Source organism: Chiroxiphia lanceolata, chromosome 12 (genome assembly GCF_009829145.1).
Source record: "Chiroxiphia lanceolata isolate bChiLan1 chromosome 12, bChiLan1.pri, whole genome shotgun sequence".
Taxonomy (NCBI): Eukaryota; Metazoa; Chordata; class Aves; order Passeriformes; family Pipridae; genus Chiroxiphia; species Chiroxiphia lanceolata.
The window spans coordinates 14,076,183-14,091,147 of record NC_045648.1 but is presented as its reverse complement, the minus strand read 5'-3'; the positions used below and the strand labels follow the sequence as shown (position 1 = coordinate 14,091,147).

The 14,965-nt window shown below is 41.7% G+C and overlaps 1 protein-coding gene across 16 annotated transcripts in view; it reads right to left on the bottom strand.

Moving 5' to 3' along the window:
• Positions 1-6,891: 6,891 nt before the first annotated feature.
• The window catches only part of TCF12 (transcription factor 12), a 163,432-nt gene continuing 155,358 nt past the window's right edge, over positions 6,892-14,965 (bottom strand). For 12 of the 16 annotated variants that reach the window (XM_032700721.1, XM_032700726.1, XM_032700730.1 and 9 more), the window contains 3 exons: positions 14,180-14,412; positions 10,830-10,983; positions 8,550-9,183 (listed from right to left, as the gene is read on the bottom strand). In XM_032700721.1, the coding sequence (XP_032556612.1) occupies positions 10,841-10,983; positions 14,180-14,412 (376 nt within the window). In that variant the 3' untranslated portion in view covers positions 8,550-9,183; positions 10,830-10,840. Of the gene's footprint in view, positions 9,184-10,829; positions 10,984-14,179; positions 14,413-14,965 lie in introns of all 16 variants that reach the window. The other 4 variants (XM_032700728.1, XM_032700731.1, XM_032700736.1 and 1 more) reach the window with 2 other exon arrangements.

Here is a 14,965-nt window from a genome sequence, read left to right as displayed (position 1 = left end):
GACTTGCAATATTGGCATCCCCGATTTTCAGGCCTGTCTATAAAGATTGTAGAAGACTAATTGCAATTCCATTCTTTGCAGTAACTGCAGCCAATGTTTCCAAGTTGCTGAAACAAGAAATTTCTTCCCTTGAGTAGACAACTTTGGAATGTCTAACCCTCAAAAAATGCTATTAGTCATATGCAGCATCTTTCTCTGGGAAAATCACTAGTGATATGGGACAAATCATCCAGGTAAGATGAATGAGATATTTGTTCTGGATCCGTAAGGGCAGATCTACTTTTGATTTCCACTTCATGGGGAGCTGATGGCTTAGTCCACAATAAGTGCTTAAACAAAGAGCTTGGGCTGCTTTTCTTACTGGGGGAGTGGTGGTGAATAACTAACAGGGCAATTGCCTGGTCCTGAGCACAGGAGGGAGTGTTGGGATGCAAAGTACTTCCCTGCCTTGTGTGACCCCAGTTACCATCCCTGCATGGCACAAGGCACATTTTGCCTCCACGTGTCACCTGTCACAGCAGCCAGGAGTATTAAAGCATGGCACCCCTCAGTTCCACAGAGCACAACCCAGGGGGGAGCACATGTGGGAAAACAGGGTGTGTTTCATGGGATCACAGAATAGTTTGGATTGGGTGGGACCTTTAAAGGCTGCCTAGTCCAACCCCCCTGCAGTGAGCAGAGACATCTTAATCTAGGTAAGGTTGCTCAGTACCCCATCCAACCTGACCTTGAATATTTCTAGAGATGGAGCATCTCTCACCTCTCTGGGCAACCTGTTCCAGTGTTTCACCACCCTCAGCACAGAAAAATTCTTCCTTATGTCTAGTCTGAATATACCCTATTTTAGTTTAAAACCATTACCCTTATCCTGTCACAACAGGTCCTATTAACATTTCAGCTTAGATTCTACTGGCTCCAGCTTTGTCATACATCTCTTTTGCTTCATACAAAAACACTCATTTACTGCTGTGTCCAAGAGAGATCACTTGTCCTTGCTAAAGCTGCTTCTGCAGCAGAAATGCATGTCCACTTGGGCCAAGAAACTTGAAAAAGACCTATTTCCTTTGACTTTATTTAAATTGGGGGCACAAAACCTGATTTGCAACAGTAGGCCAAACCCACATTGACAACATGTATGTATTCTGCTCAAATTCATTGGGAAAATCTATCTTGTCCAAGTTTTAGACAGGGTTTGAAGGAGAACATTCTCCACAGATGACATTTAGATAGATAGCATTTAACAGCAAAGACCACCCAGGACATTGGGAATCTCAAACTGCTTGGCCTCAGTTTCTCTGATTTGTTCTTCTCAGCTTCACGTGTGCTCTTTGAGACAGAAAAGAGCATTTCCTTCATTTGGAACCTGTATTTCTCTTCCAAGGAAACATTTGTGAAAGCAGCTGGTCCCAGAGGTGGAACGTTCCCAAACCCCACATGGAGCCAAGTACGTAAGTTATGGAGTCAGTGGTGATACCACGTTACAGAGAACAGCCAATGAGTTTTGGATCTTGCACCTTTTCTCTCTGCAATAAGTTCCCTTCCCCCATTCTTTTGGAACCATCTCAGTCTGTACTGGAAACAGAGGATGTAATTTATTTTTATCGCCTTCCCTGTCAAACTGGCCAACTGCCACAGGGCTCTGCTTTCAGATGGAGCAAGAGGCAGGAGAATCACAATGCAGAACCAGTCATTTCAGTGGCTCCTCCTCTGTTTCCTTATCTTGTTTTGAGGCTACCTACTGTGCTGTCTTATCACTCTTTCTAATCCTGCAAAACTTCTCTGCAACCTGACCCCTTTGCAGAAAGAGCTGACCCGCTCAGACCTCCCTGCTTCTCTAGTCCTGCTCCCAACCTCACAGAGCATCTTGCTCCTTCCTTTGTTACTTTAGGACTCCTCTTTCGGTGCCTGTTTCACCCCCTCACTCCTCCTTTTCTTAGCTCATTACACTGCATTTCATTTCCTAGCTGAATGTACATACAGCTGTGTGGCCTCCTTAGGGAATGCTTAATTTCTCACTGTCCAGGCTGCCCTTTGATGTCTGCTGAAGAAGGATACATCTTCTTTTCCATCTCTTCACATGTGCCTATTAATTACTCTCTTCAGAGAGACTGTTTACTGACTATCACTCTGTTTACAGTTGAATACAGCTAAACATTTGGTCTTCACAGTTCCCCTCTTCTACACCACCCACCCAGTTTCTTCCCAATTGTTACAAAATAGATGTCTCCAAATCACTGTGTAAAGTCACAGATGCAACAGACTCACGTTCGCACACCCAGCCCCTGCTCTGAAACACTGGGTTTGCTTCACTTACAGAGAAAGACTATAGTGGTGAGTTTGTCTTCAGCTCTCTAATGAAAAAGAAGCAGTGAATCTTCTCTTGCACAGATTCCTACCTTGGGTACTGCAGAAAACTCAGATCTGCAAACGTCAGGCTCCTGACCTGTGAAGAAATAATACAAACTCAGTATGAAGTGCCCACTGAAGTGAGAAGGGCTGTCCTGTGCATAAACTGTGCATATGGCTTTGTGGGATCAAGGGCCCTTGGGCAGAGGGAATTTTAACAGGCTGGGGGGGGGGGGGGAAATTACTCCAGCGATGTGCAGAAGAGAAGAATTATATGGTTATAATGTAGCAGTTCAGATCTAAGATGAAAATTCCTTCAGATGTCCTTCTCAATCCATATGGAGCTTAAAATATTACTAAATAATGTGAAATAAATTAAAAGCAAATGTGGGACAAATTACGGGTTTTTTCCCCAATGAACAGATTATTGTCAATCAGAGAATCATGGAATGGTTTGGGTTGCAAGGGCCTTAAAGATCATCTCCTTCCAAACCCCCACCATGGGCAGGGACACCTTCCATTAGACCAGGTTGCTCCAAGCCCCATCCAACTTGTCCTTGAACACTTCCAGGGATGGGGCAGCCACAGCTTCTCTGGGCAACCTGTGCCAGGGCCTCCCCACCCTCACAATACAGAATGTTTTCCTAATATCTAAACCTGCCCTCTGTCGGTCTAAACCTGTTACCCTTTGTCTTGTCACCACATGCCCTTGAAAAAGTCCCTCTCCAGCTCTCCTGGAGCCCCTTTAGGTACTGGAAGGTGCTGGAAGGTCTCCCTGGAGCTCTCTCTTGTCCTGGCTGGACACCCCTGTCTGTCTCAGCCTGTGAGAGAGGCAGAGGTGTCTCTGACTCACCTGTCATGCTGGAAGGGACCTGGCATTGTTGAATCTCACCACTGCTCTCCATGCTGGAGCAGCAAACCTGCACCATGCTAAGGATTCCATCAGTTAATTAGCAGAGGCATGTACCTGGGAATTAAAAGTTTTAAGCTTGCTTACAACTGATCCAGAGGGGAGACTGTGTCTCGTGCAACAGAAACTAGGGGTGGGGTGGGACAGGGAAGGGCCAAGGGAGGAAGGAAGTCCAGGAAGACCTGTGGAAGCAGGCACAGACAACTCAGTTTACATGGCCTTCCAGCTGAAAAGTCACCAGGGAAACATGGGAATTAACCAGTGTGTGGCTGTGGTCATTTTTCATCAGTTACCCCGGACAGGCCAAACAGCCACACCGGGAAAACAGCAAAGCTTGACATGTGTCACTTCTGGTTTCACTCACGCTCTTTTCCCTGATGCTCCTGTAAATGCAGAATTTGCATTTATATCCCAAACACTTTATAATGAGAGCTTTATTGACACATTTGTTCTACTTCTGTATAACAGGATAATGACGAACAGCTGGCTACAGATAATGACAGGCACTAATTTATGGTGGGTTACTACCTTCATATTCTGGAGGCTGGTACCTTTTTTCTTTTTCATTTCATTTTTAGTATTCTTGCCCTCCTGTTGTACTTGCATTTTATGATGCTCACATTTACTGTTCTTGTGTGCTGGGAAAGGAATAAGCATTTAAAAAGCTTTATGTTTAATTACACTTTCAGCTATTAATTAGACACACAAACAAATTAAATGTACATTTAATTAAATGTTACCCATTTAAAAGGGTAAACTGGAAGCAGAGTCCATCGACTTAAAACCAATATTGCGTGCATTTATCTTAATTAGTCAGGTAGTGTTAGGGATTAATGAACTTTAGCTGTTATATTTATAATCAGATGCATTAGCATTTGTGTCTGTAGCACACAGAAAATGAGTTCAGATGTGAGCTCTCTGCTGCTCTGTGCTGTACAATCAGAACGTGAAGAGTATCTGCAAGACTTACTTTCCCTGTCACCTTTAAAACAAATGTTGTGATACTCTCTTTGGCTTTTGCAGGTGTGAACTGAACATTCAAAACGTGATCCAAAAACTTCCCCTACCTTATCATTTCATATTTACACACAGGAGATTTCTCCTCCATGGAGTGGCAACTCAGTATTTGAGATGTAGATTCGTTATTGAGGTTCAATTCTGGTCTGAGCAACTGAGACTGATGCAGGAAATATTAAGCCCACAAATACAGCACATCTTTCTTGAAAATGAAAGAGCCTTGGCATTCCTCTGTCTCTAGTTTACCTGCAATAGCCAGAAATCCAAGTATTTAGCCCGGCCTCTGACTTTCTAACAGGTCTGCCCTCCAGGATCACTTTTGATCAACATTTTGAGAATGATTTTTATCTCAGTATAATTTTTATAAGATTTTTTTTTTTAAATCAGGTTCCATTTAATAGATGTTTTCAATTGCAGCAAAACATTTGAGAAGTCAGGATTAGGAGGGAATTGAAAGGGACTCTGTTTACAGCCCAGAGTTGCAGTTCCAGAGCCTGGTGTGGGCAGTTTATGACTCACACAAACAATCCGAGGTGACTCCAATCAGCAGCTGAAGTCCCTCGGAACGTGTACCCACAGTGCTTGAGGTATCAGTGGGACAGTGGATTTGTATCTTCCCCAGGAAATAAACTCTCCCTGTTTTGCCAAGGCGTCCAGGTTGACAGAGGGATTAACTTCAGTAAAACAAATGCAGGTTTAACAGTACAACACACCCCCTAAATGGCACCTGACTTACCTGCTCTTTGGCAGCAGGGACCTGAAGGGAAGAGAAAAAGGGTTGGAGCAGTCTCCTATTCCCACCACAGCCTGGGAGGCCTTTCTCTGGGGGCAGGTGAGCAGCAGGAAGGCAGGAGCTGGGGGCTGCCTTTCCCCAGGGCTGCAGCCCTCCATGCCCTCCCAGGCTGTGGTGTGCTGGGACTGGGGGAGCACGGTTTGGCCCTCAGCTCTCTGCCTGCACAGGAAAGGGCCAGTTTGCTCATTCATTCCTGGTGGGCCTTCCCCAGCCCCACTCTGGACATGCTGCCAGGCTTTAAAGTTGGGACAAATTATTTCTTCCTTTTACAGGACATTTTATTGTGCCCAGGGGAGGTGTATTAGGGAACATAAGGTAGTGGTGTTACAAACTCCCACCAAAGTTCACCACTCACTATCTCAGTTGTCTTTTGCAGACAGTTCCAATTTTATTTTTGGTCTCCCATGACTTCCAAATGCTGTGGGGAAAATGTTAATTAATTCTTGTGAAATGTTAACTAATAAAGAATCTGAAACCTTCTTTTTAACATCAACTACTCAGTAGCTGGAGAAAAAAGATAAAGTCTATTTTAAGACTTTACCAATGCTTTAGATTTACAGGAGAGCTTTCCTACAATATTCCAAATGCTAATTCCAGAAGAATTGCATTTAACAAAGGTATCCCAATGTGCATCTCTTCCACACACACAAAAAAGAGCAAATAAAAAAAAAGGAAACATTAAAAAAAAAAAAAGGTGAAAGACTTATGATCAGAAAGTAAATGGTAACAGGACAGCAGAATATGGTAAAAGATGAAGGGGAAATTGCCATTTTTACTCTCTCTGAAAAAGAGTGACAAATATTAGGTCTCATTCAGAAAAGGGAAGAGGAGTACTGATGGGAGCTCAGAGGCTGGATTTAGAATTGTTACAGGAATAAGTTTAAACTGGGAATGTGTGCTGGGCACCTCTCCCACAGCTGCTGCTCAAGGCATCTGAAAGACAGACTGACATGGCTGAGTCTGACCTGCAGGCTGGCAAATCCTGTACAATGTCCACTGAATCTCAGGGTAATCCACGGAGTTTCTGAGGTCACAAAGGACAGGATCGGGAGCTGGAAGCGCTGCTGTGCCCAGCAGCTGTACTGACATCACGTTCAGTCAAACATCAGCACTTTACAGATATATACATATATATATATATGTATATATATATATAGTGTCTGTATCAGCTTTTGTCTTTGCTGTGCTTTTCCCTGGATATTTATTTAAAGAAGAGTTGAAAAATCTCAAACTTTCCCGGTCTGCTCATTACCTGAGGTTTTTGGCTTACACAGCTGAGGACCAGGAACTGCACGAAGGTGTCACCACTGTCTGTGTGCCTTTGGGCACTGTGCACTTCCAGTTCCTTTTGTTTGCACTCAGAAAGAGATACTGTAATTTCAAGCTTGAACTACAGACTTTTTCCCCCTATTTTTCCATAAAACTTATATAAAGGTAACTTGGCACTGAACTTCACTGCACAGAGGGGCTCAGATATGAGCACCCTTTCTTCAGGACAGGCAAAGGGAAGGAACAAAATGAAGGAAGAGGACGTGCCTTATGGAATCAGCTTCTGCTCCCAGTTTGTGTCTGCCTGTGCAATCCCCTTCCTGCCCTGCACAGCAGCAAACACAGCTCAGGCACTGCTGCTCCTCAGCTCACTGGGAATTTCTGTACTGGCTTCCAGGGAGGAGCAACAAGCTTCTTGTGCCTGCAACACGCTCAGTTCCTTGGGAATGGATGTCAGGCTGTGTTCAGATACAGGCAGAAGAGAGTTTTCCAGTGTTTTTCAAGCAACACATTGCCCATGAGGAGAGAAATTTAAAAAACTCACTGATTTACCATGTTAAAAAAAGATGGCACATTTATTGCTACATAAATGTTATATACATAGTGTTTTCTGTTACATTGACAGAAATTTTTTGAACTTCTTGCTGCTGGTTGGAAAGGTTTATCAGCAATACCTTGAAATTTGACACAGGGTACAAATCTGCAATAAACCAACAATGGAAACTGGAGAACAAGATGAGAAGCAATTCATCTCGGACAATTAGCTCTTACAATACTCCATAGGTACTACACGGTATGCTAGAACCCTACTATGGTCTTACAATGCTATTGTAAATTTCTGATATTAATGAACAGGTTATGGTAAATAACCCTACATTTTTACTACCTAATATAGTAAAATAAAGTAAGAAACTTTTTACTGAAAACTTTTTTGATTTCAAAAATCTAGAAAGAGTAATATTTAGAATTCAAGAAATTTTCTTACAAGATTATTGTATAAAAGACTAGCTACAGTGAAAAATAAGCCAAATGTTTTTTTCTTTCTATTTTATGAAGGAAAGCTTCTGGGCATACTGCAAAGTCTAATATAGCCAAAAAGACAACAAGCTTAGAAGGAAAAAGGCCAGGCAGTGGCACGTGATCACTTTCACACGTCATAAGCAACAAATTCCGTTTAGCTGATAAACACTGAAATGAAGAACAAGGCCACAGATATAATCAGGTGTTATTGGATGATATATGCAAATTAAAGTAATAGAAATGAGTCCACTAATTCCACAAACTGTTTTGTTAGGAACCATCCAAAACATGAGCTTAAATTCATTAGTTTATTTTATCGATCCATCTTTTGTTCTTTCAAATTAAATGACTTCATAAAAATTATAGTTTTGTTCCTGTTTTGTGTGTGAACCAATTGCCAGTGATGAAAGATGCACTATATAAACAATAGCTCAGACAACCTTGGCTTAGGAAATTTCCTCCCATGGTCATTGCAGTGGAAGACAGTTTCCATGGAAGTTCAAAGGGATTTTAACCATTTCAGCACATCTGTGACAAAGGAATACTTACGGACACTGTTCTGGTGGAGAAACATTTAAAGGTTTTAATGCTAATATGGCTTGGGACATTTGGGGGCATTTGTTTGCATTTGATTCACACTGGTTTTTCTCCACTGACAAGCCATACAAGGTGACATGATCATTAATGTGCACAGGAAGGAAAAACTGGTGACCATTGCTCTCAGATTCCATTACGTAATTAGCCCACCCTGCTGGTGGTTATATCATCACACTACCTGCCATGGTGAACTCAGGATTTTATATTCACCAAAGTTACAGCCTGAAAAAAATCTCCTTTGTATTTTAATGCATTTTGTGCTTACATACAGCTAACACTTTACATGTACTATATGTAGTACTTACTGCTCGGAAAACAAAGCAACTCTAACAAAGTAGATTCTCCCCACCCAATTTACACTTCACGTTACAAGCTTTACTATGAAGCCTAGAAGCCTAAAAAGGTTTTGTTTATAATTAGAAAAAAAAAAAATGTTTGAGGAAAGTCTGAGGGAAAATAAAAATCACTTTTTAAATCCAAGAAATGTTATGGTCACAGTATTGCTCCTGCCTGCAGCCTTCATGAAGCCTCTGAGGGGCTTGAGGCACAGAGCTCAGTATGGAAGGGGAACTATGACCATAACTGTTCAGATTACCAGAGATCAAAAATAACATAAAAAAAGCTATACCAAGGAATAGTTTCCTATTGCATGGAAAACACTAGTCATATGGCAAAAGGAGAGGAAAGGACAACAAAAGACTTTTCCCTTCCTTTTTTAAGACACTAATAGGTATGCTGGGAATGCTACGGGTCGACGGTTGTCACTGCTTTGTTCTCTGAATGTGAACAGCTTTAGTAAATGCTGGCATTCAGCTGAAGTTTTATCAGCCTTTAACATGTTAACTTTTCCCTTTATATGTAGACCTTTACAGTTCCATAACAATAAATAAAATTTGTAGTTACAATGCATTTGTCAATTCAGTTTAGGCACAAGGCAACTTCCACAATGAGTGGAGAGATCACAACAGTCTCTGATTGTGCAGAAGCGACACACTGCTTGCAACAGAATGATATGTTCAGAGTATCTCATGGGCTGAAATTCTGTCTGAAGATCTTGTATCTTCAATCCTGATGCAGGTGTTGACCAGTAGCTTTGATCATAAGATTGCATTTGGGTTTCTTGCTTCAAGTGTTTTCTCCTGTCATGTTTGTGTCTTCATATAATGTTAGTTGTCTGTGTCCTTGTGAAGAAAGGTCACCTTCTGTGTATCCTACCAATAATTCTGGAATTCTAGAAGGAAATTTGGGAGAAGAAAAGGGTATGAGGAAAAGAACCACTAAAAAGCTTCCTGTTGACATTGGAGAAATTATTTCAACTGGATCTGGTGTCATTTTCAGTCTGTTAAGTGCAAAAGAAAATCACACTGAGAGGCCTTGAAATCCTTCTTCCCAGAGATATCCATACTGAATATTATATATTGAACAATTACTCCCCAGAACCTTCTGTTTGGCCTCTCTGGATATGGGAGGAAGAGTAATCTGCACATCTTCTTGGCTTAGAGAGCAAAGTCAAACACAAACTGAAGGTCTGAGGAGACAGTACCTCCTTCCCTCACTCCTGCTGAAGGGACATTGCCATGTACCTGTGCAGCCTCTCCCTGCCAGTGTCACACTCCAGTCATCTAACAAGGTTACTGCTACCAAAAAAAATAAAGACATCAAACTTTTGAAAGTGGTTCTTTGTATTTATATGGCAAGAACAGAGTGTGGGTCTGCTGTAAATCAAGAGTTATCTGACAATTCAGAAGTTGTCTATTGCTCTGGCATGAAATTAAACAAATTAAGGAAATTCAAAGCATTAAAACTTAAAGAAATTCAAAGAAATTCAAATTTACTTTGCTAAAAAGAAAACCCACTTTGTTTATGAAGAAAAAAGCTGCCCATAAGGGATGAGGAAAAAGTACTGCCTCAAATAAGACCTGGTTTCAAAGCCATTTTGCTGCTTTCTAAGAACATCAGGGAATACTAAACTTCCATGGGATATATCCTGGCAAGACACCTTTACCTTAAGGTAAAGTAGAAGCAAACCAGTCTATAGACACAACAACAAAAACCCTCTTGAAACATAAAATTTAGTTAAACTACAGATTAAAATAAGGGCACTGAACCCAATTTTTTTTTCAAAGTGGCAACAGCTCTACTGAAAGATTCAGAATTTTTTCTTTTTAAAATCAAGTTTTTCCCAACTATTTAGAAACCCAACCAACAAGCCACAGTAAAGCCCAAAAGACTAATATTCCTGTAGGGCCTCCCATCAGCAGGTTTAAATGAGCTGTTACATACTGGGCCACATGGGGCTCTTGGAAACACTGATCTACCTTGCAAAGCTGAAAACATCACTTCAAATCTTCACTATCTTTACTAACACAGATTGTGACTTAAGACAGTTCACAATCTCTGCTGGGCAAATGAGAGGAGTTACAACGACTGGCCTTGAGCCAGACAGCAAATCTCTCTGGGATGAGGAGTCTCTCAAACTGTCTGTATCAGCACTGGGAAACAATAGGTGGATTTTTAAATGAACTAATGTGATATTTAGACCATTTAAAGATGTATAATTCATCTCTATTATGCTTGGCTTATCTAGCAAGCTGTTCACAGCTCCTCTGATGTCATGCCAGGAAGGCCACCTGAGCCAAGAGATGTAGCCATTGGCAACAACACATGGAAAGACAGAGACTTTGACGACAATTTCTTGGGGGTTTATTATAGAACTAAACAAATCTGGACGCTTTTGCTTATGCTCAGCTATGAAAAGACTTCAGCAGCACAAAGAAGTTTGGTGCCTCTGGCAGCTCAGTGACTAAAACCCAACATACCCAGGTACCTCCCAGACTGCAGCCAATACAAGAAGAGCTTTTCCCCAAGGAGACATACCTGGCTGGTGTTCACATATGACCCATAGGGTTGGTAGTTTCACTCAGGCCAGGGTGGTTTCCTGGGTGTGGTGTTGGCGGCTCTGCCGATACGGCAGAAACTTTTTCTTCTTCCCTTCTCTTAAGGCAGGCTGCTTTAGGGTTTAGGTTTCGTTCTGCAACAGAAAACATCATTTGTAACATCCCATCCACTGCCAGCAAGGGGAATATCCAGACGTGATCTGCTGGAGTAAAACCAGCTCTGCAGCTTCCCCTCCTGAGCTGACATCCCTGTGCACGCATGCAGGTGTCTAAAGCTGCAGACCAGCACTGCTGAGAGTTCTACCAGACGTCTCCTCAACTGGTGCTTAAAAAACCCAAACAAACAAAAAAACAAACTCAAACTTTACTGGCTGACTACATACACCTTGAGAAACTTTGAAAAGGTGCCTCCTTTATCACATAAGTCATTGAAGCGCAAAATGGGAACTGTCTGTAATTTACGATGTAATAAAATGGAGATTTTGGCATTTTGTTGGTACGCTGAGGTCACATCAAGCTCACTGACATCACACAGCTTTAGTAATGTTGCTGCTCCTTTCCTCCCCAGAAGTATTACCCAGCTGTTAGAACAGGGGAGGCAGAATGCCCTAAACTGACAGTTCTCACCATCCCCTCAGGCCTGTGAGATCACCTTGTGCCCATCTCAGCTCAATCAAAACAATGTGATGATAGTCACACAGAGCAGGAGGATTGATTTTTTTCCAAACTGTATTTCCTCTCACATTAAAGTCAGTACTTTATAATAACCAGCTGTGGACCAGCTATCAAGGTATTCCATCAGCATGTTTTCACTTCCCCACTTAAGCTTCAATAGATGCAGATTTGGATCTCGTTTTCAAATAATGACGGTTTATAAAAGTCGACTGTTTCTGTTCTTCAAAATGGCTTTTCATGAATCAAAATACAGAAGATGTAAATCTCACTGGCCCAGCAGACACACAAAAAAGGGGTAATATATTCCACTGTTGAATTTAATCAACATTTTGAGGTATTTTTCTCGCTGTCAGTGAATCCTGTTTTGCAGTTGGAGATGGCAGATACAATTATAACTGTAAGAACACTGCCAAAACTGAACAGACAGCAAGAGCCCTTCTCCTGCCCTGAACAAGCACCCCTCTGGAACTGCAGTTTACTGACCCCTGTGCATTTTAAAAGGGGTAGAATCCATCTCATCTGACAGAGACTATTTTGGACGGACTTGATAATTCTGCTGTCACCAAAGTCATTATCAACAGCCTCCTACTGCATTCCCTTAAGGATGAGCACTCCTAAAGAGTCTACTGGGAAAAAAAAAAACCTGCTAACTTTTCTCAGTCACAGTTTTCTTTGTCTAACTGTGGCTTGCCTTGAAGTTTTAAAGAAGATTTAATTATGTGGAAACTTTGAAAGGAAGTTAATTTGCAGTGATTTAGGAAATGGAGATAAAAACGCTGGCCCGCAGTGAGAGCTTCAGTTCGAAATGGTTGATTCTGAATAGCATCAATCACAAAATGAGGAGCTTCATTACCAGCAGGGAGAGGAAATCGTTGATGCAATTATATAACACGCTGGGAAAGCTGCTCTGGGCGCCACACAAAGCTCTGGTCAGTCACTTCAGGAACAGGTGCAAGGGAAGACGGGCGGGATAAATGGGGAACACGGGCCCTGTCCTGACAGGCACCGTGAGCTGCCAGGGGCGGCTCGGAGGCACCCAGGGTGACATGAGGAAGGAAGAGCTCTCAATTTACACTGCCTGTACAATGGGTCCAATTTAGCTGTTAGCACATTTGGAAAAAAGATTTCTACCAAAGACAAAGAGGTTTGGAAGCAATCTCTGACCAAGGAAAAAGTGATTAATTATCACATGAAGCTTTTTGTGGATTACAGAACTCGTAAGAGCAGGGAGATGGACTTGATGATTTTTAAACATCAAAAAAACATGATTAATGTTATTCTGACTTCCTCATCATACTCAGCATTATCTTCTAGACCATGGCAAGCATTTTCAGACCAATACAGTTCCCAAGATCTAAGTCTCAAAGATGCTAAAACTGGGTTTTACAACGGCCCCAGCTGGTGTCTCATCTGCAGAGCAGAGTTGCTCTCTGTGCCTTGCAAGAGCTCAGGCTGGAGACTGTGTGTTTCTTTATTAAAAACTGGATCAGTAAAGCTCTGCCTGAAAACACAGCATCTCATCCTTGCTGCACAGTAGGTAAGCTTGTCTAAAGTTTGTCACTTTCAATAAACTCTTAACTAATGCTTGAATCTTTTGTGCAAAATGCAAGCAACAACTGAGGAAATGGAAGTAAAACAAGGTACACAAAATAAAACGTTGGTATCACTCAGTGACATCAGTGATTCAAAGGTACAGAGACTGAGCAAACACAGTCACTGACATCATCCACATCTGCCAGACTTTTCCAGTCACTTACACCAGTGGGACACTAAGGAAGATGGTTGTTCACAAATCCCAAACAGCAGAATATGAGGACACTCCTCGGTAAGTGCCAGAGACACAGAACAGACGAGATTATTTCCACTGGAAGGGACCTACAACCATCATCCAGTTCAACTGCAGGACCAGCTCAGGGCTGACCACAAGTTAGACCAAGGTGCCCCAGAACTTCAACATGTCTTTGACAAAAGTTGAAAGGGAGATTAGAAGTCAACTGTGGCTTCACTGAGACACGAGAATGGAACAGTTGAAGAAGAACCATCTCTCCTTAAAAGAGTGAATGGCACAAAGCAGTCTTCCTTCTGGACCTACCAGTAGGCCTGTTGTTTTTTTCCTGGAAAAATTTAAAGGAATCAGGGGAAGAAAATTCATGCAAACCCAGTTCTGATTCAATTACAGCAGAAGTTGGTTTCCTCCATCCCCAGTATACATTTAATTGAAAAATCTAAGGAAACACACGTAAAGTCATTCCATTTTAACATTTCAATTATGTGGGGTTCATCTTAAAAATAGATCTCTTATTCTTGCTAAAGCCTTTATATCACCAAACAAGTGCTGATTACAATTTAAAGCCAGATGTGTCAATATTTTAATTAATCAATTTACCTTGAAAAGTGTAATCACCTTTACCATCTCCAGGTAAAGAGATGGCTAATTGTGCAGGAGAAAGAAAGGTCAAAGTATAAACTTCATACTCACTCCTTTCCCCCTTTTTTTTTTCTTTTTGTGAAAGTAATTCTTTGCTCTTCTTAAAGACCTTCAGCGTCGTTACAGAACAGAAAACATACTTTTAACAGCTCTGCATTTGTTTGTGCAGGTTTCGAGGGAGCAGCACTGCTCCATAACCAAAGGTACCACACAAGCAGGGCACTGACCTCTCACTTGCTGCTCTAGACTGAGGATCACGGCCACAGCCTGGTGGAGAATGAGCAGCTTCGTCTGCGGTTTCTCGCTCTTCAGGTGGAGCTGACACATCCTGCCGAGCTCCTTGAACGCCTCGTTGATATCCCGGACACGCAAACGCTCCCTGGCGTTGTTTGCCATCCTTCTCTCCTTTTCTCTTTCTATTTTCTGCTCTGGGTTTAAATCCTCATCTTCGTTAGTACTGCTGCAAGAAAGCAGAAATAACAGTATATTGAAATACCACTGGGATTCCAAACAAGTGACCCTGCTGCTGGCTTAGAATTTTCAGTTGCTGAAATTAAACTTCCCACCTAATCCATTCCACTGAAGAATATTTAACTAAGGAAGTGTTAGGTATCAATCCTTAATTTTCCAAGGTAATTCTTGGTGTTCCTACCTGTTCCTGAAAATAAATGTTAAGTGGCTTCTGCCTGAAGAATATCCACAGAATATTGCCTACAGCAGGTAAACATCTCTAGGAAAACTTGTGGCAATGCACTGCTCCTTGAAGCAAAAGACATACTCAGACTACCACTTCACTCAGGTACTGATGGCTGGTCAAACAGTTAAAGATGTAACTCAGCCACCTTGTCAGGTGAAGAATAAATAATTTTTGCTACTTTCCAATACATTATAAAAAAAAGGCATTCAAGGGATTTTCAATTTCATGTGCTTATTAAAAAGTTTCAGTTCTGTTAAGACCTTACTGGCCAATTTTAGAACTATTTTTCCTTCTACTACTCAGTGTAGAACTAAAC